Here is a 27,775-nt window from a genome sequence, read left to right as displayed (position 1 = left end):
CAGTTACCCAAAATGTTTGTTGCATGAGCTCCAACAAAACCTGTCCAGGTAGAAGGCCACTTTGACAAACAGGAAGTGGACGATTCCAAGCAGATTTATAGAAGGGGGAACCAGACTGTACTAAGTGTGGTCGAGTATAGAGGGGTGTTTTTTGTTTTTTTTAAGGCTGATAATGATTATTAGTGAGACATTTGGAGTATATTCATTTGGATATTCATTTGCAGTAACTGAAAGTATTTAAAATCTTGGAGTTAAACCTACAAGAACACAAACTTTAACAGAAAACGTTGTTGATACGTTTTTGTTTTGTTTACAGATGTTAAGTTAAAGGAGTTTTATTCGTGACGTATAACCAATCAAATCGCTCCAGAAGACAGAGTGACCACAGGTAGATAAAGGTTCAGAGCCGAAGTAGCACCATTTTTAAATGTATTTATTACCATAAATCAGTAAAAAATAAAATACTGATAATCAGTAAATCAGTCAGCCCACAATTACTACAATTCTACAATGTATGTCTCTTTCCTTTGACTTGTTATATGTACAATATACAATGTATATGATGGCGTTTTTTCATCCCAAAGGCTATACTATGATGTTTTCTAAGAGACATACGATGCTACTCTGTTCTGGCTCTGGGTCGCTGCACTCCTCCTCTGTTGTTTTCTGGATTGTACTCAGCTGCATGCCTTCGTCCACCTGGCCTCCGTTGACTCGTCCCGCCTGCCGTCTCTGGAGCTGAAGCTGGACTGGAACAGACCAAAGTACAGTCCAATCACGATGCCAGCTGCCTCTCAAAAGGCTCCTTCATCTGGCAGGTGGCAGCACTTCTTCTGAGGGGAAGCTGAGCTGGTCCAGCAGAACTTTGGAGATGTGTTCCAGTGGTTGGTGGATGTGTGGGGAGATAGAGAGGGACCTCTGAATTGTTCACAAAGGAAAACAGGGAACCCATTGGTAGTTTTAGTTTAGGGTGCTACTGCAGTGTGTTTTTGGGTTTTAAGAGGTGAACAGGAAGAGTTTTTTTTTTCATATTGATTATCTTTTACTTTGTTCCTGGTTGGAATGCCCATCAATGTCAACATGAAGTTCACTTCTAGTTCTGTTTATTTATTTTTATTTTACTAACACCCATTTGTTTTTAACTCCCTCACATGTGTTGTTGTAAACTTACTCTTTCAAATAAATTCTCGTCTAACCCTCTGGAAACCAGCGTTTGGACTGTTTTTGTGTTGCTCCTCACCTACTGACAGCTGTGGACTAAAGGCTATACTGTGACATTTTTAGAGCGACATGCTATACTATGATGTTTGTTGGGCAACACGCTATACTATAGGCTTTTTTAATTGACATATTACTGTGACTTTTTTTGTTTTAGTTTCTTTTAGTTTTTTTTAGCAACATATAAGAATTCGAACAGTTTTAAAAGTTATTATACTTTTACTTGTGCAATGAAATTATTATTCTATGGCATTTTTTAGATGACATACTCTGATGTTTTCTTGAATTACATACTATTTTGACAATATACTGCACTATGACATTTTTTGAACCACATATCATACATGACAATTTTAGGCAACATCCTATCATTTTGCGCTTTTTGAACCACATAATAATCTATGTTTTGTTTTTTTTTTCTTGCCAACATGCTGTACTATGAACTACAGGCCATACTATGTTATTCTTGAGTAAAGCATACTATATTTTGACGTTTTCTGAACTACATCCTATACTATGGCGTTATACACAGAGTGCTTTGGTTACATGTTGATTTATAATCTAGATTTTTTTCTGTTTTGTTTTTTGACAGGATTACCACAGACCTGACTGTGAACACCGTTGACACCCACCTGAGGGAGACGCTGCCTAAGATCTCAAGGCTGCTTGGTCGTGGTCTTTCTGGCACGTACTCTTCCAAGATGAGCCGGGAAGTTTAACACTGATGGAATGACACCAGGTCTAAGCCGACAAACTTCCACTTTCTCCTCAACCCATAGTCTCTGGGAAACCTACATGGACTAAGAAAAGTAGACAGAGAAGTAATTAAGTCTGTACACAACATATTAAAAAGAAATCATGCTAATAAATTAAGTACAAAGAACCGAATTCGCCAATATACTGGAGACGAGAGCTATTTAATTTGATAAGTATAACCTTGTTTAGTAACATTTCAATTATTTGAGAGCAGTCCTAAAGAACTGCCTGTAATCCCAATCATGAAATGGGTTTGGAGGAAGAACATAGATGGTAATCTGGATATACATGAGTTAGGCTTTATAACTACTATTGGTAGTATTGGTGGTAGTAATAGTAATGGGACTACTACTAGTAGTAGTGGTAGTACACACTACTGCTGCTGATACTGGCACTGCTACTACAACTTGTAATACTATTACAAATGCTGATACTACTTATACGACTCTAACAGCTGTTTATACTACTACTGCTGCTTGTACTTTTAGTATTACTACTACTGCTTGTACAACTATACTACAGCTACTATTAATCGTCTGGTATTTGGTTGTCAAGCTGCTAGCTCGCCTTAGCGTTTTGCTAGTGGCTAACTAGTTAGCTCTCATAGACTGGAAGCTCTCAACAAGATTTCATAATGAAAAAAGAACCAAAAACTATTCTTACCTATGAAAAGTCATTCCAAGTTTCCTTGTCTCAATCGTACGACGTAGTGTGTAACTATATGCAGCACAGTGAGCCGGCATACTTGTTGTTTCCGTTTTCACGCCGTCTACATCAACGGAATGCACTGAAACTTTTCCCCCACTAGCTTAGCCTCGCCATAGCACGCAGCTCAAAGGGGCGTGTCCTATCTACTCATTCATATCTATGAGAACAACTGTGGCTGCACATAAGGACGCCTGACGTTGATTAGCTGCGTAAATACCATTATATACAGTCTATGGTAAATACATATGTGAATCGCATCATTGGCTGCAGCAGCCAGTCACCGGTCACTCACTGACTCACACTGAAAAATAGCACAGAATGAATTGTTACATGTTTATTTTATTTACAATTTAGGTTGGATTTTTTTTGTGTGCGCAGCGCAGATTTTCTGTGCGGAGACCGTGTCAGCAGTGCGCAATTGCGCACGCGCGCAGCTTAGAGGGAACAGTGCATACAACTGTATGACTCATAATATTGTAGGGTCATTATGTTAATATTTAAGTTAGGTAAATTTGTACAAAAAATATTGTAGAGTCTTAATCTTAAAATTCATTCAGGTAAATCTGGATTGCGCATAATATTGTAGGGTCTGAACTTTAATATTTAATTTTGTTAGGTCCATTTGTAACATTTTTCTTGTTTCTATCCAATGAAAACCACTTTGTAAAATGTGCCATGTAAATAACAGCAAGGGTGACTTTAGGACAACCTTGATGACTGTGGTGCTGCAAACTGGATAAAGCGCTGACATCATATTCTGTGCAGCAGAAACAAAAGAGCTGACGACAAAGCTGTCAGCTGCAGTTTGTTTCATCAGGGGAAACATAACATCTTCACCGGAGGCTTCAGTATTTAAAACATACATTATAATATCCATAGAAAACTGTTAGAGTAAAATTTGTCTCAGTGTGAGATTGTTGTACAGATGTGAGAATATAAACATTTGCTATAAAATGTTTGAATTTGGTTCAGTTGAATCAATGGGACAAACATGAAGTTGAGTTTTAAAGTAATGAGATTTTATTACTTTAGTAAATGTCATACAGCTGTTGTTAAAGCAATATTGATTTGCTGATCTGAGTCGACAACCTGAATGGGATTCAAAGGTTCCCAACATACCAAATACAAACTCCAAACTTGTATGTTTCCATAGTATTCAAATTTTGCATCTAGCAAAACGCTTTGCGCACTGCTTTGCTGCCATCGATGGAAAATAAAAAGATCTTCCAGCGAACTGTAAAACCGTAAACTGCAACTCCTGTTTCCTCCAGTGTAGAAATGTCTGTTAAAATATATAAGATAGAAAAATACTGCATTTGTCTCTTTCTTCCCATCTTGATCCTTGGATAAATACGAAAAATCCGCTCATGTCTAAAGTTTTGCCTCCAGTTATTGGTCCACGGCGATAAAATGCTCTAAAACTTTGAGTTCAGCGGCAGCTGAGGAACAAAACGTTTGGCTGCTTCTTCCTCTTCTGATCCGTCCGTGTTACAGTAGAGCAAACTTTAAGTAAAACCAGGACTCCTTTAAAAACCAGGATGTAGAATGTTTTAACATAATCTGCTTTTTGGAAAGGGTTTAGCTTAAAAAGGTAATAAAAATCTGAATTTTTAGCCTCGTCTTGGCTGTTTTTTGGTGCTCAGTGAGACGTCAGTGTGAGTCCGTCCTCAGCTCTGTTGTGCTTTTTGCACTTTGTGTGTGCGAATGTGTCGTTTGTAGTTAGAGTTGTCGCTGAACCTGCGGCCGCACTCATCACAACTGTACGGCTTCTCACCCGTGTGGATCCTCAGGTGTTTCTGGTAACCGTCGAACCGCGTCAGCCTTTTCCCGCAAATGTCGCACGTGTATGACTTGTCCACTTTGGTCTCGAGTTTGCGGTGAACCTGCACGTGTTTGGCCCAGTGACCACGCTGAGCGAACGCCCGACCGCAAATGGTGCAAATGTACGAGTCCACCACCTCGGGCAGCGGCACCTCCAGTTCGACACAGTCGCCATTACCTGCAGCCAGATCCGACTCTTCCGGTTCGTCTTCGTTGAGGTCGGAGCAGCTCTGCTGGACCGAGGTGCCTGGCTGGGGGTCCAGCTCCAAGTCCTCCAGGTCCTGACTCGGGAACTTCGGGGGCGAGGATATCCGGTGGCCGTTGTCCTGCCGCTGTCTGCCTCCGCCGCCCTGGAACAACACGAAGTTGACGTCATTGTGCTCCGACGTCTGGGGCGTGTCCTCCTGCTGATCCGACCACACATCCTCGTCGTCCTCCTCTTTGATGAGAGCCGAATGCTCGTCGTTAATTTCCACGCTGGAGCTCCAGTCCTGCTGCTCGGAGATCGCTGCGACCACAACACAGAGCAGAGTCACTGTTAGAGCGGCAAAACTCATCAAGACAACATGTTTCATTTCAGTCGATATTGACCAAAGAGCTGAAATGTTAATTCTAATCATTAAGATTTTAATCTGGAGTGTCTATTTTGCTGCACAAGTTTCTGTTGCTGCTTCACAGTAAAAGGCACCTCATTTTTTTTGCAAATTGGATATTTTTAATTTGAAGAAGCAGCAGGAAATGTTCATTTGGCATTAACTTAATACACCTCTAAATCAGACACATGCTCTAACTGACCACTTTATTAGGAACACCTGTGAAATCTACTGCAGTCTAATACTACAGCTCCATCTTTAATTCTACTTTTACGACTTGTGTTGACTACTTGTACTGATCATTTATATTTACCTGTTTTTGACTGTGCCAAGCAGAATAATGCTTAATGTGTATTTAAACAACTGACTTTGAATTTAACCACTTTTGCCTATTTAGGAAGATACAGTAATAATTTTAATGTTCACACAGCAATGAAGAACACACATAAATGAAAATAATTAGTTATTGATTAAAATCAGTTTTTCAGAACTATTTCTGCTCAACAATCACTGATTTGCCTGAATTTTTAAGCATGAAATATGATTATTCGTGAAGATATTTGTGAAGTTTTAGCATCATCTATCAAATACTTTCCAACAACTTTTTCTTAAAAAAACAAGAAATGCCCATCAACCCACTTTCAGCTGGTCTTTTGGCACATTGAAATTTGAGACCAGATTTGAATGACAATATCTCCAGAATTACTAAAGATAAAAGCCTGAAATTTTCACTGTTGTTTTTCATCATGTCGTTGATTTTGAATCTGCAATATTGGACAAGTAGCTAAAACAGCGTCTCATTATGGGTGAGTTGAAATATGAGGGGAAGAAATTAAAGCCATTATGAAAAGTCCAATTTTTGAGCACATATTTACATAAAAATTCATAATCTAGGAGTGAAGTAGTGATATTTTTTCACCACATGTAGCTGAATGTCACAATAATACAAAACAAAACACACAGAACACTTCTTCAGATGAAATACTTGGTCACAAAATGAAAGGAAGTTTATTTTTTTGATAACTGAATGCACAGACATGACAAGTTTTAAGACGAAAACAAAAGTATTGTTAGATAGAGCAGAGTTCTGGTATTTTAACTTCTCCAGATATAACAGAAAATATAATATTTTTAGCCTTTTGTATGCCTTCAATGTAGAGAGGCACACAAAAAGGGAGAGGCAAGACTGAGGACAGCAAGAAATGCTCGCACATGGAGATTTGAGACTGTTTGAACAAGGAACTATTAAGGATTAAAGCCTGAAATCATGCCACTGATTCTGGATCTGCAATATTGGACAAGTAGATAAAAAAATGTCTGATTATGGATGATTTGAAATATGGAAAAAGTGAGCTTCCATTAGCAAAACAATTGATAATGCAGAAGTCAGTGCAGCAGTTGTATGTCAGAATAATACAAAACAAATGATAAACAATACTTTTTGATATATGACACTTGATGATATATATAAAAAGACAAATCATTGAACTTTCATAACTGGCTGAGCAGATATGACAAGTTGCACCACAAAAACCAAAATATGTCTGGATAGACTAATCCGAGTAGAGTTCTGGAGTTTCATCTTCTGGTGTCACCGTGATCAGACGTAACCTGATTAATGTCTATTCTTTTACAGCTTCTCCAGTGAAATCGCTGAGAACAAAGCAGTCGAGCTCAGGATGAATCAACACCACCAGAGCCGCTGGTACGTTTCTATTTTCAGCTTGTATTGCTTATTTTGGACATTTTTTTTTTGAACGCATCAAATGGAATATTACACAGAGTGTTCCGTTTTGCTGCTTTAATGCAATAATATTTGCAGTATTGGAATTAATACAAGCACAAAGTGATCTGATTACTAAAAAACTTAAATAAAAAATGAGCCACCAGACAGTTTAACAATGAAAACACAACTTAATATCCTCAGCCTAGAAGTCATTGTAGGTAGTAGTTTAGGTTGGTCAGTATGTTTGTTTTTATGAAATGCAGAAATGTAGTGTTTCCAGAAGCATCAATTTAATACATATGATAAAATTATAATAATAATAACAATAATAATAATAATAATGAAGCTGTTTTCCACTGCAGGGTATTTAAATATTTCCCTGCATATAGATTTGTAAATAATTATCAGAGACCACTGTGACAGTTTCCTTCTTGTGGTGATGATGAAAAGCTGCTTTTCTCTACTCTGAAAGTATTGTTGAGTAACAATTCACTTTGGATTATCTGTTTACTTTAATATGTACAAAAAACATGATTTCAGCCGTCTAGTGTAAATTTTTTAAGTTTTTACAGTTTCAATGCATGACATTTTTACACATAATTTCTTGAAATTATTATAAGACTTATTTTTCTTTTAGAAGATGCTGTAATTATTCAACTTACATTAAAAATATATCGCTAATTTATCAATATTAAAGGTCTGTTGTGCAGATTCTGTAAACAACAGGAGGTCTAATAAATATTTCCAAGAAGTTGTTTCATGCAAATTAACCAAGAGACAGAAAGCATAGACATAAAATCAGATATAATCATTATATTATAATTACATATTATTATTATTATTACTATTAACAATAATAATAATATTGTTATTATTATTATTATTATTATTATTATTATTTTCAATACATGACAAATTATTAGAGTCAAAACTAAGATACAGTTAGAATTATGTTTAAAAAAATCTAAATTGTGAGATAATAAGTCATGACTGTGTTAGAAAGTAAAAATTACAGAATGAAAAGTCAAAATTATGAAATTGAAACTCACAGTTGTCTGATAAAATGTAAAAATTTAGCAACACGGATGATGGTCCACCCCGCCACCCCATAGCCCTTATGGCTATGGGTGGTGGGGTGGGGGGTTTTGTGGGGGCTGGGGTGGGCGGGGTTGGGGTTTGGGTGGCGGGTGGGTCCTCGTGCCCCGGGCCACCTGGGTCAGTCTTGGCACGCTGGGGTTGTCGGTAGCTGCTCCCTCTTGTTCTCCGGGTTCGCGTCGTTCACGGTGGCCCCGGTGGCTCTCTGGGGGCGCCGCCCTGTGGCTCCTACGGCCCAGGGGGAGGGCTGCCCTGTTGGCTTGGCCCTGCCTTGCCGTGATTGCTGTTCTGGGCTTTGGGGTCCTTCACACTTGCATGTTTGATCAGGTCTCGCCAGCCACTGCCGAGTCCCATTTCAGCGAATGATGGGTCCCACCAGAATGTGCTGAGAATCTCTCCAGAGTCTCTACCCTAAACTCATTCTCTCCTTCACTGGTATCCTCTTCTGGCCTATTCTATTCCATCCTATTCTATACTGTCAAGACATCCACAATTATGGTGCTCAGTACTGTTTGTTTAATTATTTATTTATTGAATCTCTTTTGTGTTGGTTTTCTTTTCTTTTTTTTTTCTTGATGGGCAGTTAGTAGTTGGGAATAACACACCACCTTACAATCTTTAATTGCAATAGCACCGCCTGTTAGTTTCTATCCCTGTTCATCCTGTTCGTCCTGTTCGTCCTGTTCGTCCTGTTCGTCCTGTTCGTCCTGTCCAGTCTCTGTTTCCCCCACACATCACTGAGGTGTAGCACTGTCCTCCCTGGCTCATAATAGGGAATTCTAATAAAGAATATCTGCTTAGCTTTCAGGGAGGGCTGGTGATGGTCACACACATGCACTAAATATTAAAATATTTGGCTGCAAGACTAAAATATGCATCAATCTCATACAATGTTGACACCCCTTTTGTGGAGTTAAACAATGAGAACAAATGCAGACAAAAAAAAGTAAAAATTTTGTTAAAAGGTATAAGTTATGAGATACGTAAGAGATTAAAACTAAAAATTTGACTTAAAAATTGAAAGTAAAATTTATGAGATAATAATTAAAAGTTGTGAGTTAAACAGCCAAATTATGGCAACAGGTCGAAATTATGATATAAAAAGTAAAAATTATGAGACAAGATAAGTTTCAATACATGACATTTTTAAACATAATTTGTTGCATGCTCATAAATTATCACCAGAGTTTTTGCAATATTATTGCTGTTGTTGATCAGTTTTGGTCTTGAAATTCAATTAAGAAGTTGTTTCATGCAAACTAACCAAAAGGTACAGAAAGTATAGAAATAAAATCTGATGAAAATGAGGATATTCTGGTCTCTAGAAGTGGTTATTTAGATTGTTAACTAGATGTAATATGATATCTAATTCTGAATAACTCTAACACAATTAAGGTGGATATAGTTTACATTGTGGTCAATTAAAAACAACTATTTAGATTAATAATTAGATTTAATGTGAGATCTAACTCTGAGTAGCCGCTAATACAGTTGAGGTGAACACATATTACATTTAAGGTGTTATATTATTATTGTTAGTAAGTTTTGGTCTTCAAATGCAATTGTTTCATGCAAATTAACCAAAAGGTACAGAAAATATGGACACAAAATCAGATAAAAATTAGAGTATTCGGAATAATTCCTGGGCAGGTTTTCTGTGGGTCAGACAAGGAAGAATCTGGGTTGTTAATGAAATCACAATCTGAGGGACGACATCCTTAAACAGTGTTCATTGATGACAGTTTGGTCAATATCTGTGCAATACTTCTGTCCCTGAAATAGGAAATGCTCTTGTAAGATGCGTTTTTACATTAAAAAATTTTTGCACAGTTACTTTTGTAACTTTGTGCAAAATCTTCTTCTTTTTGTTTCCCTATGGTTGTTGTCTACATAAAGTTATTTAGATTCTAATTAAGATTTAATGTGAGATCTAACGCACATAATTCATGTGAATATAATTTAGATTGTGTTAAATTAAAAACTAACATTCAGTTTAGTTTAGCCAGTTTTATCCAATTTCTGCTGAAGAAATAGTGCATGTTTCTCCTCCATCTCCTCATGAATCCATTTACCTCCATGTCTGAGTGGCTACAGGTGAAACAGTCAGGGTTCAACTCACAAATGTTCAGCGATTACATGGAAAAAAAACAGCCAAAGTGTGTTTTTACAGTCGTGGGTCAGTTATTAACTATTCTGTGTCACTGCTGGTTGTATGTGGATGACTTCTGACCCACCTGAGCCGTCGACCTGCAGGGAGATCCGCGGCTGCCTCGATAGGTCCAGCAGTCGGCGCTGGCGGTCGATCTCCAGCCTGGAGCGGGAGATCTCCTCCTCGTATTCCGCTATGGTCCTCCCGAACACCTCGAAAATCTCCTCCGCGGCCGCCGTGAGCCGCTGGTTGATGAGCAGCCTCAGCATCTCGATTTTGGACATTACGGAGGCGGTAGGTGCGGCGGACTGACGGTAAACCGGGAGGACTGATGGTGAAAGCAGCTGGACTCTGATCTGTGAGGTTTCGTGGTCCGGCGGATTGTTTACTAGATACACTTCCGGGTTGATCTGTGTACGCATGCCCAGTAAGCGTCGCGGTGCTTGCCGCCTCCTGCTGGAACTGAAGAGTAAAAACAGGTTTGAAATTATCACATTATTATTATTCTTCTTATTCTTATTCTTATTCTTATTCTTATTCTTATTCTTATTCTTATTCTTATTCTTATTCTTATTCTTATTCTTATTCTTATTCTTATTCTTATTCTTATTCTTATTCTTATTCTTATTCTTATTCTTATTCTTATTCTTATTATTATTACATGGATTTAAATGGATGTGGTGAAGTGGCAAGTCAGACTTAGATCTCATTAATTCGAATTAATAATCTAAATAAACACTTGTAGAGACCATAATATCTCATTTTTAACTAATTTTATGTATTTGCTTTCTGTACCTTTTGGTTAATTGCATAAAACAACTTGTTAATTGACAACAATAATACTGCAAAAAAGTCTTGTAATAATGTCTGCATGCAATAAATTATGTTTTAAAATTTCATGTATTGAAACTGTATTGAAAGTTATCATTAATTATTTTATTATAATTAGCAATTAGAATTAATAATAGCAATACATTTCAATAGTTGAATTGCTCTCATGATTAATAAAGTATCTATCTATCTATCTATCTATCTATCTATCTATCTATCTATCTATCTATCTATCTATCTATCTATCTATCTATCTATCTATCTATCTATCTATCTATCTATCTATCTATCTATCTATCTATGTTTCAATACATGACATTTTAAAACACAATTTGTTATTATTATTGCTATTATTATTATCATTATTATTTAATGACTATTATTATTTCAAAGAGAAAACAGCAGTCCCATTTTAAACAATATTCACAGAAAACTTGGGTTGGTCTCACAATTTTGACTTTTTATTTAGTTTTTATTTGTTATCTCACAGTGTTTTACTTTTTATATCATAATTTAGACCTATTGCCAGTTTGGCTTTGAAACTTTTAATTATGTCATAATTTTTGCTTTCCATTTTTACAAATTTTTACCTTTAATCTCATAATCTTTTACTTTCAATTTTTAACTCAAATTTTTAGTTTTAACCTCTTACGTTTTATGTATCTCATAACTTTCACCTTTTAACAAAATGTTGACATTTTATCTGATAACTGTGAGTTTCTGTTTCATAATTTTGACTTTTTATTTTGTAATTTTTATTTTCTAACGCATAGTCATGTTTTTTTAATTCACAATTTAATTTTTTAAAAACAGAATTCTGACTATATCTTAGTTTTAACTCTAATAGTTCATCATTTTAACCATTTATCTTAAATTAGATTTTTTAAGATAATAAACTGGCCTCTTAAAATTATGACTTTTTCTTATAATTTGGATTTTTTAAATCACAATTTTCACATCTCACAAATTGTACTTATCTCTTCATGTTGACCTTTTGAATTCACAATTTTACTTTCTAATCATATTTAGATTTTTAAATTCAGAATATTTTTTACATTAGTTTTGATTGTTTTAACTTTACTTTTTATCCTAATTTTGACATATCTATTTTCACATTTTTTAATCATAATTTTATTTGATTTAAACAACTGTTTACATTGTATCTCACAATTTTGACTTTTGACATTCTTCTCTCAATTTTGACTTTTTATTCTTAAGTTAGTTATTTTAACTGACACGTTTTACTTTTTCTGTCATAATTTAGACTTTTTAATCTTACTTTTGAATTTTTAAAGTTGTAATTTTGAATTTTTATCTTAAGTTTTATTTTCAATCTCACAATTTGCACTTATTTGAATTTTTATTTTATATCTCTTGTCTGTCTTACAATTTTGACTTTTTATCCGCAGGTTGTCAAACATTTAAACGACACTCACCTCCTTCGACTAACAAAAATCTCTCCAGTTCTGACCTTCTAGCTCGTCATTTTTACTTGTTATCTCATAATTCTGAATTCACAACGTGTCCTGGGAGAGCATGCAGATTGCATTCATTCTTGCGACATCACTAATAAAGCAGAAAGCCTTTATTTGTTTCACAGTTCTCATTTTCTGGTACATATTCAGTACTAATACAATTCTCAGCTCAGCAGAGGCTTCAGTAACAACATCTCAAAGTTCTGCATGTTGGATTGAAGTTACCAGTAGAAAATATGAACGATTGTGTTGGAAAACGCCTCGTTCTTTGTTAAAAAGTCAAAGGTACAAGAAAGTCGAACTCCCAAGATGCATTTCAATCAGAAACATCCGATCACAGAGTATAATTGTGTTGTATGTATTTCTAATGACAGGTGGAATGTAAAAAAACAGAAACACAACCTGCAGTTGAAATCAGGATTATATTTTACAGGTCCTGTATTTTCTGATAACTTCCTGGAATGTTTCATTATTACTTTGTAAATTTTACACATACTGTAATCAAGTTTGTCAAAAAGTGTTGCATAAGTAGAAAATTGGCTGTCCAGATATTACTCCACCAAGGAATGGCGGAGTTATGTGACGATCGGCGTACGTTTGTCTGTCTGTTAGCAACATTACTGAAAAATGGACAATCGTTTTTGGATGAAATTTTCAGGGAAGGTCAGAAATAACACAAGGACCACCTGAGTAGATTTTGGCAGTGACGCGACTTATAGTCTGGATCCACGGATTTGTTAAAGATTTCTGTATCATTGCGAGATAGCGGCATGGCGTCACTGTAACTATGACAACATGTGAACACTACGTCAGCTGCCTGCTGACGATTACGTGATTAAAATCCTACTACCAATCAACCGTTGCAGACTTACAGGGACTTATCCGTTAGAAATCATACAAGGAACAACTGATTAAATTGTGGGGGTGTTTCCGAGTCCCGTCAATTCCCGCCACCTGCTACATATTTAGGTCACCTGATTTGGTATCCATACGTAATGTACACATGCATAACACACGCCTGTGCTCAGCGCAATGTAATTTTGTTTATATATACATACAATGTACATATATATTAAATGGCCACATTCTATGGTGTCGTGATTTCTGCCACAAATTTTTTCAAGATTGCAGCCATCGGAAACGATACAACCACTGAACAGCCTTGGCAGAGTACTGCGCTCTCTGAGTGCTTTTCTTGTTTTTACATTATTTTTCTCAACAACACTTTGTCACGCAGAGAAGCAAACACAATATTTGGAACGGTCAAGTCATGCAGTTTTATTTGATATGTTACACCTCACTGGAATAAACATTTTGAGTGGAGGGATAATTTGGAAGCAACGTTCATCTGTCTAAAGGTGTTTCTGCTGCATGTTAGTTGAACTGCATTCTTTCTAAATTCATTAGTGTTTCAATATGATGTGATAATTAATAAATAAAGTGACTTAGTGTGGCTCATTTTCTATTAAATCAATGATTAAGAATGTTTGTTACACATTAGCATCCATCAGTCCAGACAGTCTGTGAACTCTTTCAGTCCTCAAAAACATAATTTTCTAATTATTTAAATTAAAAAATCCCATATATGTGCAAGAAATAACTCCTGATTTAGCTTGTAATTTAGAGGTGCAATAGTTATTCATTAGTTGTCAAAGAATGAAACTGATTAGTCGATTAGTTGGTTTGAGTTCATTTCTGATTCCAGCTTCTTAAATGCAAACATTTTCTGGGTTCTTTCCTCCTCGATGACAGTAAAATTAATATTATTGGATTGTAGATAAAACAAGGCATTTGTCATCTTGGGAAACACTGATTTTGCACCATTTTATAGACCAAACTAGTCAGTTTTCATTGAAAATAAATATGTTAATCGACAATAAAACAATTGTTAGCATGTACTCGTGCAGTACTTACTTGGAAATGTCCTGTAATTTACAGCTAAACAGCAGCTATTTTTTTAGGAAATTATGTGGGGAGTTTTCAGGAAATGAGCTGGAAAACACAGGAGCTGAAAATTAAACAATTTACATCCAATTCTAGGTCAGATTTGGATTCATGAAGATGAGTTTAGTTCACAAAGCAAATGATTAGCTTGTTTTCAAAGGAAACAGCTGCCGAGGCTCATTGGTAGGAAAGTGTTTAGAGTCTTCTGCAAAAAATCTACAACATGATTTCTCAGATACCAAAATGTAAATAAATAAAATGATTGTTGCATCGTCCAGAAGAGTCCGAAATCCTTCACACTTGACAGAGAATGATGTTTCACTGCTCCTTTAAAATCAGGAATGAGTTGTATTGCTGTGTTTTGTGAAGGAGGTTTTGCTTGGTTATCCTCGTCCTGTTTTGCGGCAGTCAGCTGGGTTTAACGGGGGCAGAGATCAGGCCTCTCCTCTGACATGGGTGTTTGTAGTAGCAGGACAGCTGGCTGAAGCGGCGGTCGCAGACGGAGCACCAGTACGGCCTCTCTCCGGTGTGCGTCCGCAGGTGCACCGTCAGGTTTCCCTTCTCCACGAAGCCGTGGCCGCAGTACGTGCAGGTGAACGGTTTCTCGCCCGTGTGGCTGCGGACGTGTCGCACCAGCGTCGCCCTCCTGCCGAAGCTCTTGCCGCAGACGGTGCAGGCGTACGGCCGCTCGCCCGAGTGGATTCTCATGTGCGTCCTGAGGTTCCCCCGCAGGGTGAAGCTCTGCCCGCAGACGCTGCAGCGGAACGACGATTCTCGGTGGACTTTGAGGTGAAGCTTCAAACTCTCGGTGCGCTCCAGATGTTTCCCGCAAATGCCGCAGTCCCTCAGATGTGCCGCAGAGTGATTGAGCAGATAACTCATCCTCTGGAAAGACTCGCCGCAAACTTTGCAGCTGAACTCGGTGGGAAGCAGTTTGTACTGCTGCGGCAGATCAGCGCAGCTCTTCACGTCTTTCCCTGAACTTTCTGTTTCTGCCGTCTCATTTGGCTTCCAGAGTTCAGCAGCTTCTCTCCAGTAATCTCCGCTGTCCTCAGTGTCCGAGCCCTCATCCAGGAGTCGGCCGTCGCTCGCTGCTTCCAGACCAGCGGCTGGATCAAAGTGGTTGTTTGGTTCAGTCCCTCTACAGTCCTCACCGCCGTCCTCTGTTTTAATCAGAGCAGCCGAGGTGCCGGCGTCAGTCCCATCGGTGTTGCTGGTCTGGAGCAGCTGGACGTTCAGGATCTGGTGTTCAGGGCAGGTTTTTATCCAGGAGGACGACTGCAGAGAGTCTGAAAAGAGGCAAAACAGAATATAAAGTAATATTTAAAAATAGCATAAATGTTATCTCACTTCAGCACTGTTCTGCAGACACTTGAAATACATTTTGGGCCAATTTCTACAGGAATATTTCAGTTGATATTGGTCACTTAATTCCAAGCAGGTTTTTGCTCCTGTCACATTATTCCTCACTGTGGGCTCAGTTTTCACAACAATATAAAGCCCTGCACCTCCATGGAATGGCTAGAACTACAGAAAATGACTTTTGTGAAGTTTAAAGCTGCTAAAATGATATAAAATCATAAAAAGAACATAATGAAAATTTACTTTCTTTTATTGTTCTTTTCAGAAAATTCCAGAATTAACATGCACAACATACAGGGGGAAAAATGGTGCCTCCACATGCAATTTTCAGTTTTACAACCTGTACAAACTTGCTGTTTTATCACAGCACTCTGCACATAAACTCTAGATATTTCAGAAGATGTTTCACCATGCTGAATGTATTTTCCACAACTTCCTCCTATGTATACTGCTTTTGAAGTTATATATAAATAATGTACTAGGTTTTATTTCCCTGCCAGTCTCTCTCTTCTCTGAGTAAACACTGGCTGCAGTTCACTTTAAAACTCTGAATTTTTAACCACTGGTTGCAGCTGAGTGAGTCACGGCTTCTCAGTTGTGTTAAGGAGCTCAGAATTTTTGTTTCTTTTTTACAGAACCGCTATAAAGTCTCTTGAATCTTGAACAATTCACTGACACTTTATCTTTTATCTTCTAATTTTGACTTTTTTTATACATAATCAAAATCCTATGCATAACTTTGACACAGTAAACATTAAATGCCACTTACAACAGAACTAAATAAAAAACAGCATGAAATCTATAAACCACAGAAACACATCAGGACACAGAATATGTCTGCAGTCAGGTTTTAAAAGGGCAGCAATTGTAAATAAAATCCCTCATGAGTGTTGGTTTAAAACCTTATACGGCTACAACCAATGATTTGTTAATTATTGACTGATCTGTTGGTTATTTTTTGAATTCATCAACTAGTTGTTTGGTCTGAAATAAACAAAGTGGTGAAAAAGACTTTTTTTTTTAAAATCCACAACCTGAAGATATTCCGTTTACTGTCATCAAGGAGGGAAAAAAATGAAAATATTAACGTTTAAGAAGCTGGAATCAGAGAATTCTGATATTTCTTTCCTAAAAAGAATCAATTCATTGGTTAATAATTAATATAGTTGATGATTAATTTAACTATTGACAACGAATTTATTAATCGCTGCAGCTCTATTTTAGACACATAACATTGTGTATCATAGTTTTTTTTTTACTAAACTGTTACTGCTATATGTTTGAGGGGGAAAAATTAAGTAAAATCGTTATTTTTAAAATACAAAGTATCAAAACAGAGGCACCACGACTGCTAAATGTTTAAATAAACCACAAATTAGGATCAGTTCACGGTTTACTGGATGTTTGGTGATCCGGGGTCACACACCGACCTGCCGCCCGGCTCCACCTGCCCTCCCCGGCCTCCAGGCTGTCCAACTGCCGCCGCTGGTGGTCTATCTGCTCCCGGTACCGGGCCACGGTTTTCCCGAACACGCCCAGAATGTCGTCCACCGCCGCCGTCAGCCGCTCGTTGACGAACATCCGCAGGGTGTCCATCTCCGACAGCGGGCTGCTGAGCGGGTCCACGCCGGCGAAACCCTCCGCCGGCCCGGGAGGGAAGGACGGAGAGGAGGGGAACATCTGCGGACCAGCCGACATGTTTCTGCACTTTAATTTTCTGCAATATTTTCAATTAATGCCGTTAAAAGTTAGAGTAAGCGCGGAAATATGAACGTTTTAACCGACAAAAACACCGAAACTAAACCGGTAAAACGCTCCTGGATAAAGATTTATGAACTAACGGACACGTTAACGCTTCCAGGAGAAAAGTAAACAAAGCAGCTCAGGTCCAGTACTAAAAAACCTCCGGGGGGAACCCAAGTCTGTAATTCATGGTTCCGGCAGAACAACGTGGCGACAAAAATAAGACTAAAACAAACAAAAAACAAAACTTGTGCTACATATTGGTCTCAAAACCAAATTGCATAACATGATAATAAACGCAATGCCTAATAGAAAAGCAATAATATATGTTAAATATGAAATAATATAATACTGGAAATAATATAAGTAAGCTATAATATGACTATAGAACAATAAGAGGTAATACTGCAAAGTATTCTGAAACAGTAAACTAATATTACACATGGTATTAAAATACCACACATGATAAATGTGGACTGCACTGGACATGTAATATTACTCCTGTTGGACTTGTTTTCGGCTGTCTTGAGTCCAAATAGGTCAAAAATCTGGTGCGTGCATCAGGTTAAAACAAACACAAAGCCTGACTTTAATGTAGCAGAGGATCCCAAGTCAACTTTTGAGTTCTGTAATTTTGTATTTTTTTAAAATATTGCATCTGAAATTGAAATATCACACATGAAAAATGCAATATTGCACCTCAAAATGAAATATTGCACATGATACTGAAAGTGATGTTGCACAAACTATTGAGAAAAATATTATTGCGTATGACTTTGATGGTGTTATTGTTCAGATTTAAGATGTTTCAGCTGTAATTCCTGCAGAAAGGGAGGAATTACATGCTTTGACTGTGGTGCAGGGGTATCACTATATTCAGATTAGGCAAATTGAGTTTGGTGCCACACAGAGAGATTAAGGTTATTCCTTATTTGTCACAACTCCACAAGATAAAAGAGAACCATAGTCATCAATTTCAGTTTTATTATTATGATCAAGTTATTTACAGTTTTATTATTATGATCAAGTTGTTTACAACCCAATCAGAACCAAGCAGAGAATATCTCACAGACCTGAGTTCATTCAGTCACCATACTTTCAACTAAAAAAGTCAAAAACAGAAAAAGTAATTCTATTTCAGTATCCTGTTAAGGAAAATCAAACACTTACTAAATTTATTAAGAAAAACTTGTAAATAACTGAAAAATATTTATTTTGGTTCACTACAGCTAAATAGTTTTTCAGTTCAGTTTTTGAGAAATGTGGATGAGCTGATGTGAGGTTTAGGATTAGGCTAGTGTGAGGGATAATACAACTTAAACTGAGGCAAGACATTAAGGAAGAAGGAGGGGGGAAAGCACAACTAGACACTAATATATAGTGATTCATAACAGCCTTTACAAGTCAAAATGACCAATAAACTCATGTAGTAAATCCATGAAGTGAAGTAAAAGACTATACAATTTCTCTCTGAGCTGAGTATAAATTTGAATAAAATTGAAACACTTAAGCAAATATGAAATTGCATTGAATGAGAAAATAATGAAGAGAGTAAAGTGGAAAAAAAAATAAAAGGAATTAAATTATATAATTACACATATAAGCGTAAGGAAGAAAGAGAATGAAGGGAGACGAGGAAAATCCAAGAAGACAAAAACATATATATAGTTTAGGTTATTCAGGTATATTAATAATAAAATATCTCAAAATATTTGTTGTAATTTCTAGGTAATCGTAATTGAACTCCATGAATTCTGGTGTTTTAAAGGTTTTGAGAAAATTTCTAGTTCAACCACTGAGTGGCAGCAAAGTCAAGTTAATGTCAACAGCTTGAACTTGAAGACGTAGGTTTCAGGTTTTTTCTCATGTTAACTTCTGTTTTATTTGATTTAAACCCCTTGAATACTGGAATTCACAGCTTAATTAATAATGTTTCCTTGAACAAACTGTGCAGTGTGTCTTTGACCAGGAACTCAATTCAAATATGGATTTTTTTTTTTTAAATTATGAAAGAAAGTTTACAGTTACTACCTTTAATACTCTTTATTTCTTAAATTTATGTTTAAGGAACTTTACTTTCTCTAAATATTTTTTATTCTTGATGTCTTATGGCATGTTTGATAGACTAAGACATAATCATTATTAATTTAGTTTATATCCATTCCAAATATCCATTTTACATTATATATGACACTATATATGACACATTATTCCTGAAGTCAGCATGGAGAAATTAGAACATTGATTTAACTCACGGTTTCTCTGGATTTAATACGTTATTGTCCTTATTAAGATAAAATCATGAAGTCATTTTATATGAAAAAATATAAAGAACAACTCATATGATGAACAGATTTCATCTCTTAAACATATGGTAATGTACAAACATGATTTCACGAACTAGTCTTTGTTGTGTGGAAATGACCATTGATGACTAAAATAAAAAAATATCACTAAAAGAAAGAAAAAATGAGACAGTGAAAGACATTGTTGCAAAGATTCATAAATTAATGAGGTTGTTTTAAAAATAAGACTGATTAATGAATTAATTCATGAATTAATCTTGTAACAATAACGAAAACAGACTTCTGGAAATAAATGACATGGCATGTCATAATTTGAGTGTGTTCATGTTCTTTACTACTTGTAACATTGTTGTTTGTCATTGTTCAGGAGCTCTGAAGAAGAAACAGTTTGTAAGTATTTTAAAAGTTGGAACTTTGTATAACTGTTTCATGATGACTGATTGTGTGATGAGATTTTAAACTTGTTTGGATTAATGTTAGACTCAAATGGTGCCTGACTGCTTCACATGAACAAACTTCAGCAACAAGGAACTAATATAATGTTGAAACATTGAAACTAATGTTGTTAGTATAGACATGTGAAATCAACAGATTCAAAGAGAGAAAAATGAAAGAGTCACATTATCATAGATACATGAAAACAGTTGATTGGATGGTGGAATTTTTATCATTTAGAAGCACTGAAATAATATTGAAACACTGCAAGAAGCAGCTAAACATTGGACCTGAAACATGTCAAATAAAACAGAGTGAAACCAGTGTGATGTTCCCAGTGGGTGAGGTCAGGACTGGGAACACTGGTCTCTCCTCAGAGTGGAGTCTGGGAGCCCTGGGTGGCCTCACAGCTCACAGCACCGTCAGGGAGGGACGGACATCACCCACTGCAGAGAGAGAGAACACATTTTAGACAAACTGGGAGTTTGGATCAAACTGCTCTTCAGAGTTTCACTTCCCTCTTTGAGATCAGTAACCATGGCAACAGACAGGCATCACTGATGAACCACGACAACAGACAGGTTTCACTACTAAAGATAAAAATGTTAAAGTGACATTTTCTTAATCTGGAGTTTTCACTTTCAATAGTCAAACGATGAATTCTTTGTTTTAGAATTAAAAATGTGAATTAATGTGAAAATGTCCGAAATTTGTTGTTTGTCAGCATTGTAAGTGCTGCGATCAAAATCAGGAAAAAACCTTGATGTTGAGAGTTTCTGTTGTTCAGTCAATAAATGTTAACCGCTGACCTGCATTTCAAAACTTATCAGTAAATCACACTCAGACATTAGATATGATTCTGATGTTGAAAAACATTTTCATTTGTGACACAACAGATCTGACAAATTCAAATCTTTTGACTAAAATGATGAGAAATGTTTTGTCAGGTAATTAGACTGAAGTTTAAAAAATTTATTTCAGAGAGGAATTTTTGAAATCTAAAAACTTTTCAAACTTTATTTCCACTGAGACAAAACATTGAACTGAAGAAGATTTTAGTTTGAACACCAGATGACATCAATTCATAAATTACTGAAATTAGAACAAATTAGTATTTTTAGCAAAATGTTTAAGCAAGGTCATGAAATGAAGATTAATAAATATAGAATTTCTCATATTTAAATGTACTTACAGTTAACATCCAGTCTGGTTCCTCCACCAAAAGTCCACCACAGTGATACAAACTGATTGAGTCGCTGTACAAAAACCTGTGACTGTAGAGAGACACGACTCTCTGACTCTGAAACAAACAAACTCAACACAACATTCAGAGCTTTTCTGAACAACAAAAATAAAATTTTTCTAATTATGAAGCAACTATTAAAATGTTTTGCTGTACTGTGAAACAATATTCTTATATGTGATTAAATTTAATAGACACAGAAAAATTAACATGAACACATATCTCTGAAAATTTTGCAGTGCGGGAAAATAAATATAATAAACTGAAAGAAAACGGAAAGAAATTTGTATTCCTTGTATGAAAGATTTATTTTTAAAATTATGATTTAGATCAAATGTGTCCCACAATAGATGTATTTCATAGCAATTTAAGGAGAATGAACACAACTTTTGTCAGAAAACTAAATCCACAGACATATACAAATGATCACTGACACATTCCTGATCAATACTCTGATAAAGTGATTGATCCATTGATAACCTGCATCATCAGATTGATCCAAGTCCCTGTTGGAGTCAGTCAGAGTATTTCCATAGAGAGACACTTTGCATCAGCAGCACCATCCTCCAGTGCTCTGGGAGACTTTATAGTCCTGACACTTGAACACTGGATGACTGACAGCTGTCCTCCATGACAACAGAAGACACAGAAATCCTCCTCATCACAAACATGACTTTCATCTTCATCTGGACTCTCCTCTGCTGCTGCTTCACAGGTAAAGTCCAGAGAATCAAACTCCTCTATCAACATGCGTCCCTCTGAAATGAAGCCCACAAAACCATGACTCTGCTTTCTGTTTGTGTCTCTGTATCCTCAGAGTCCAGAGGTCAGATCACAGTGACTCAGCCTGGATCAGTGACTTCTGCTCTGGGAGACTCCGTCACCATCAGATGTTCAGTCAATCCAAAGGTAACTGTTGGAAGTTCAAGTGGAAAAGATCTTTTATCCTGGTACCAACAGAGAGATGGAAAAACTCCCAAACTGCTCATCTACAGAGTTAATGAACGACAATCTGGGATTCCAGATCGTTTTTCAGGCAGTGGATCACAGACAGACTTCACTCTGACCATCAGTGGAGTTCAGGCTGAAGATGCTGCAGTTTATTACTGTCAGAGTTATCACTACATCAACAGTCAGCGTGTGTTCACACAGTGAAAAACCGTCGTACAAAAACCTCCCTCAGTTAAACTGAACAGAAACTGAACTGAGACTCATAGTTCACTGAACACAAACACACTCTTTTTCTATGTCTATCTCCTTAACTAAACTCTAATAATTATAACTACACACAAAAACGCAGCCCTAACACTGCTATGACCTCAGCTGTGTTCTAACCAAATAAAACCAAGTGTTGACATTCAAACAAAACTTTGAAAGTGTGTTAGTAAGTGATGAACAGTCAAAATGTCTTTCATTTTTCCTCACTTCCAAGGTTTAACCAGCCAGTGACGTAACAATTACAACACTGAAGCAATGAAATGTTGTGAATACATGAGTAAGAGATATAGATAAAAACAAGAAATTTGAAAGGAAACCAATGATGAAGACTCACATTAAATTCACCTTCAGTGAAAGTCAGGATAAAAAATATTTGTCTGAAGTTTTCCTTTAAGGTGGAGTCCTTCATATCCTGAGACAGACTGTTCCACAGACTACAGACTGATCTTTCATGTGTTTAGTTGAAGTCTTTGGGATGATGAGGAGGCAGCTGCTGAGGATCTGAAAGATCTGCTGGCTACACATCTGGAAAGCTTCTCTAAGAGACATTGTAGGCTGATGTCAGCATATTCACTGATTTACAGACTAATGAGAGAATCTTGAAATACAAATTCCCTGAAAAAAATATTCATGCACAACAATAACATTCATATTATTCAGTGATCTGCTGGTGAATAAAAGGAAGTGGGACAGTAAATGTGAAAGAGTTTGATCATGACCTTTGACCTCAGCTGAACCTTGGATCCCCACAATCTCCATTATATCCTGTTTAATTAAAATATAAAGACATAAACACTGATAATCAAAGATGACCCACTAAAAAACAATGAATCACTTCAGTTACTAAAATGTTTTATTATGTACACTTGTGTTATCTAAAGAATATCTCTGCACCAACTAGGATCATAAAAAGTCCAGATAAAACCTGATAGACTTGATATCTAGACATCTACATGCTGTTTATGAAACTGTATATAAACTTCCATAACAAATGCACATTTTCTCTGACATGAAACCAGGAAAGAGATAAGATTTGTTCATTCCACTGGAAACAGCAGCTGAAGAAACAGTTTCTCCACAACATTTATTCAGTATCTGTTGTGTTCAGTTATATGACAGGATCAGCAGATGAAATCAGACACTGAAGAGGATCATCTTTGAGCATTTTAGGAACTATTTTGAGAATAATGACTTTAATATTAATATCAGTAATTATTTGAAAAGTTTTCCACAATACCAAGTTGGAAAAGCAGAAACTAGCTGCCCACAAACTCCAGGTCACTACCAGACTGATATCCAACATCCTAAACATGTACATATGTGTTGTGATGCTGTGAAGAGTGAGGAGTAAACCTGGTGATGTGTTGAGGACAGCTGCAGCTGACTGACTCTGAGTGTTTGCATATGTGTCCTGCCTCTGAGCTCCACACGTTAAGAGGCCAGTGTTGATCAGAGTCTGTCCAGACCTTTCACACACTCTGACACGCCGGCAGCACAATCATCATGTCCCTGACTCTACTGCTGGCCACCCTGGGGCTCCTTGTTCAGGGTGAGACTCTCTGCTGAAAACTTTGCTTCAGGATGCAGCAGCTTCACCACAATCATGTTGTGCTGTAATGGAGAAACACTCAAACAAGCAGCACTGACCTTCTTCCATCTGTTGTCCATGTTCAACCAATGATCCTCTTGTGTTTGGATGCTGATCATCTTTCTCCAAGCTGGATTTGTCTCAGTCACCCTTCTCCTCTTTTTCATGTTTTCAGGTTCATCATCAGAAATCATCCTGACTCAGTCTCCTGGATCTCAGTCTGTTGTTCCAGGACAAACTGTCTCCATCACATGTAGAAGCAGTTCAAGTATCAGTAACTACCTGCACTGGTACCTTCAGAAACCTGGACAAGCTCCTAAACTGCTTGTTTATTATGCTTCAACTCGTCAGTCTGGAGTTTCTGATCGTTTCAGTGGAAGTGGATCTGGAACTCAGTTTACTTTGACCATCAGTGGAGTTCAGGCTGAAGATTCAGGAGTTTATTACTGTTCACAAAGTGGTTACAGCTACCCGTTCACACAGTGATACAACGTCGTACAAAAACCTCGCTCAGCTGAAGAGGAACTGATGTGAATCAACAGCTGCTCTGAAGCATGAACACTCAGACTAATTCACTCTTTACAATACAACACAGTTCTCACACTTTTCACATTATTTTTCATATTTTCCATTTTATAAAGTCAAAGTATTTTTGTCAAGAACCAAAACCAAACACCAATCTTAATCATTTAAGACTTTTATGCCTTCAATCATATTTTAATGCTACAACACATGATAAACAAAACAGTATGTTGAAGTACAAACATTCAGCATGAGGATTTTATTACATTTCGTCGTTGCTTTCAAAAAGCCAAAAACTTTATTTTCTGCAACTGAGAAAATAAAATTACAAACTATTTTCAGTTCTTAACAACACAAGAAAAATGTATGCTGTTATAAATCTTACAGTTACAATGATGCTTCTTGGAATTAAACATTATGAGCATCTTTTAGTTCAATAAACATCCTCAGCAAATGTTTAAATAGCACAATTCAGCACACAGATAAGTGCAGAACTTTTAATGATTATTATTCAATTATTTTTAAATGAATCTCCTGATAAAAAAAAAACAAAGTTTGTCTATTCAATGAATCTACAGTTAAAATTTATTGGAGCAACATATGATAGAAGTTCCACACTGATAACAGTTAACATTAATCATTTAACACTTTATCAGCAATATTACAAACCATAAAAAATGACAATGTGTTAATTGTTTAAAGTGATTCTCTCGGTTGGTTTAAAATACTCCATTAATTTCATGTTTAATCACTTTGTGCAGATGACGTCCTGCTTTATCTTGAGGCATCTAAAGATTATAGGCAGTTTTTAGACTGAAATCAGCTTTGAGATCTGATTATTAGCACAAGGACATCGTGAAATTAGTTTCCACTGAAGTGACCTTTACATTAGTTTAGATTAACTGACGCATATTAAACACTGATATATGAAATACCTTTTTTAACATTCAAAATCTTTAACATTAAAAATTCATTTTTTTTTACTTTGTGTCGTTTTATTGATCTAAATGATGTGCCTATAACAACAACAACAAAAAACGAAGTCAACAGATGTGTTTATTTAATGCATTTTTATTGCTTTAAAATACTTTCTAACTTGCAACAAACAGCATGAATGGGATTGGAAAGAGAGAAAGCAAATCACTTTATGCAGATGACATCCTGCTTTTTCTTTTTAAACAAGAATAATTCACATTATTTAGACAACAACTTGCTTCAAGACTTGTTCAAAACAGATCAACTTTAATAACTGAAGGTTAATTTTTTTGGTTTGTTGGTTTGTGTTGATTAATCAAAATAATGTTGATGCTGTAACATTTTCATACCAAACGAAAGAAAACCAAAAAAAAATTGTTTTCTTAATACATTTTTATTATTTTAAAATGCTTTGAACATCAGAATAAGGATGATTTTAGAAAGAGAGAAAGTTACAGAGAGCAACCAGAGAACAGTATCAGAACAGAACTAGTGTGATGTTTCCATGTGATAAAGATTCATGACAAAATCCACAGTAAAGTCTGTAATCTGAGAGACAAAGTATATTGTTTTAAAGCATAAACAGCATCAGCATCACTGAAGTTGAACAATAATAATGATAACATAAAGTCGCAATAGAAAAGTGAGACAAAGACAGAAAGAGAAATACAGAGAACAGCAGAGTGAAACCAGTGTGATGTTCCCAGTGGGTGAGGTCAGGACTGGGAACACTGGTCTCTCCTCAGTGTCTCTGAGAGTGGAGTCTGGGAGCCCTGGGTGGCCTCACAGCTCACAGAGCCCACCTTCCTCCACTGGTCTGCAGGGAGCCTCAGGGTGCTGCTCCAGCTGTAGAGGCCGTCCTCCTGCAGCACCCCGGGGCTCCTGCTCTCCTCCCAGCTGCTGCTGATGCTGCTGCTGCTGCTGCTGCCGTCCACCTTCCAGGACAGACTCCAGTCTGAGGGGAAGCCCTTGTTGGCCAGACACATGAGCGTGGCCTTCCCCTGCTGCAGCTCCTCTCTGGAGGGGGGCAGCACCGTCAGGGAGGGATGGACATCACCTAGGAGACACCAATCAGCTTAGAGGACAGGGAGCACACAGCTGCCAATCAAACAGCAGCCACTTGGACACCTTCACTGTCAGAGACTTGATTTAGTCCTTCAAGGAGTTTCTGTCAGATGCTTTTTCTGCTCCACCAGTCACTCACTCACTCACTCACACATTGTTTCACTTCCCTTTAACAAACCTCTCATGCACATCAGCTCACAGAGAATCATCAACACTTTCAAATATGTCAGATACTCTGGAAATGAAACCAGCAGATGTGGAAACATTCACAAGTTTTACTTTAAATCATCAGCAGTATAAAGTAAACATTGCATTAAAATATTTAGTGGAAATAAAACCAGCAAATGTGGAAACATTGACAAGTTTTACTTTAAATTGTAAAACATCCAAACTAAATATTCCATTATATTATTTTCTGGAAATAAGACAAGAACATCAACTTACCACCACAGAATGTTCTGCACATGGTTTTCAATCATTTTTTAACTGTTCACATGATTTTAAACTAAATTTGGAACAATATCTGACAAAACACAGACATCAGAGGTTTTCTACATTTTTATATTCTAATTTTTCATTGCAGTCTGTGCCATGTAACTTGAATAAAGATTTTTCATATCAAAAAAATCATCCAAAAGCAGTTCCTTCAATGGAAATTCATAAAAATTATTCTGTGATAAAATTTACTAAATAGATTAATTTAATTCAACTACAATTTAAGTTTGAACGTTGTGTCAGACAGAAATTACAGCAAAGTTGATCAGAGTTAATCTTCATGAGGAGAAATTAAAACAGAAATAATGTGAAGAATTTCTTTTCTCACTCAAACCATTAAAAAAAGTCATTTTACTACATTTTACATTGTTGTATTTAGTATCAAGTACAGTTTAAACTTACGTCCAACATCCAGTCTGGTTCCTCCACCAAACGTCCACCACAGTGATACAAACTGATTGAGCAGCTGTACAAAAACCTCTGACTGCAGAGAGACACGACTCTCTG

General features: G+C 36.6%; 2 protein-coding genes and 3 gene segments (V, D, J or C); 2 read left to right on the top strand and 3 right to left on the bottom strand.

Moving 5' to 3' along the window:
* Positions 1–412: 412 nt before the first annotated feature.
* Positions 413–10,503, bottom strand: LOC111570495 (zinc finger and SCAN domain-containing protein 12-like). Its single transcript, XM_023273295.3, has 4 exons — positions 10,152–10,503; positions 2,638–5,011; positions 1,851–2,009; positions 413–916 (listed from the first exon to the last, which is right to left on the bottom strand). Exons 1-2 carry the CDS (start codon positions 10,486–10,488, stop codon positions 4,350–4,352), a joined length of 999 nt encoding a protein of 332 aa, XP_023129063.1. The 5' UTR covers positions 10,489–10,503; the 3' UTR covers positions 413–916; positions 1,851–2,009; positions 2,638–4,349.
* Positions 10,504–12,464: 1,961 nt separating this feature from the next.
* LOC111570496 (zinc finger protein ZFP2-like) lies at positions 12,465–17,623 on the bottom strand. 2 transcript variants are annotated; one of them, XM_023273296.3, is made up of 2 exons: positions 17,076–17,623; positions 12,465–15,605 (listed from the first exon to the last, which is right to left on the bottom strand). In XM_023273296.3, exons 1-2 carry the CDS (start codon positions 17,374–17,376, stop codon positions 14,725–14,727), a joined length of 1,182 nt encoding a protein of 393 aa, XP_023129064.2. In that variant the 5' UTR covers positions 17,377–17,623; the 3' UTR covers positions 12,465–14,724. The 2 variants fall into 2 exon arrangements, with proteins under 2 accessions (XP_023129064.2, XP_023129065.2); XM_023273297.3 differs by having other exon boundaries at positions 17,109–17,598.
* Positions 17,624–21,824: 4,201 nt separating this feature from the next.
* On the top strand, positions 21,825–22,560 carry LOC111570494 (immunoglobulin kappa variable 4-1-like). The segment is given in 2 exon segments: positions 21,825–22,120; positions 22,223–22,560. Coding segments are annotated over 2 exon segments (423 nt in total).
* Positions 22,561–23,994: 1,434 nt separating this feature from the next.
* LOC129350650 (Ig kappa chain V region 3381-like) lies at positions 23,995–24,697 on the top strand. The segment is given in 2 exon segments: positions 23,995–24,172; positions 24,387–24,697. Coding segments are annotated over 2 exon segments (357 nt in total).
* A 1,096-nt stretch (positions 24,698–25,793) lies between these two features.
* Positions 25,794–27,725, bottom strand: LOC129350653 (Ig kappa-b4 chain C region-like). The segment is given in 2 exon segments: positions 25,794–26,765; positions 27,671–27,725. A coding segment is annotated over 1 exon segment (270 nt).
* Between the last annotated feature and the right edge of the window lie 50 nt (positions 27,726–27,775).

This window comes from Amphiprion ocellaris, chromosome 15 (assembly GCF_022539595.1).
Source record: "Amphiprion ocellaris isolate individual 3 ecotype Okinawa chromosome 15, ASM2253959v1, whole genome shotgun sequence".
NCBI lineage: Eukaryota > Metazoa > Chordata > Actinopteri > Pomacentridae > Amphiprion > Amphiprion ocellaris.
The sequence above is the reverse complement of the archived record's forward strand: the minus strand, read 5'-3'. Positions and strand labels throughout refer to the sequence as shown.

What these genes read in the sequence shown, in the direction of transcription:
- LOC111570495 (XM_023273295.3), bottom strand. Translation starts at nt 10,488, where the DNA reads ATGCGTACACAGATCAACCCGGAAGTGTATCTAGTAAACAATCCGCCG. An exon ending in CCTGCAGGTCGACGGCTCAG is followed by an intron (nt 5,012 to 10,151) that starts GTGGGTCAGAAG and finishes TTGTGGTCGCAG; the next exon opens with CGATCTCCGAGCAGCAGGAC.
- LOC111570496 (XM_023273296.3), bottom strand. Translation starts at nt 17,376, where the DNA reads ATGTCGGCTGGTCCGCAGATGTTCCCCTCCTCTCCGTCCTTCCCTCCC. An exon ending in CCCGGATCACCAAACATCCA is followed by an intron (nt 15,606 to 17,075) that starts GTAAACCGTGAA and finishes GCCTCTTTTCAG; the next exon opens with ACTCTCTGCAGTCGTCCTCC.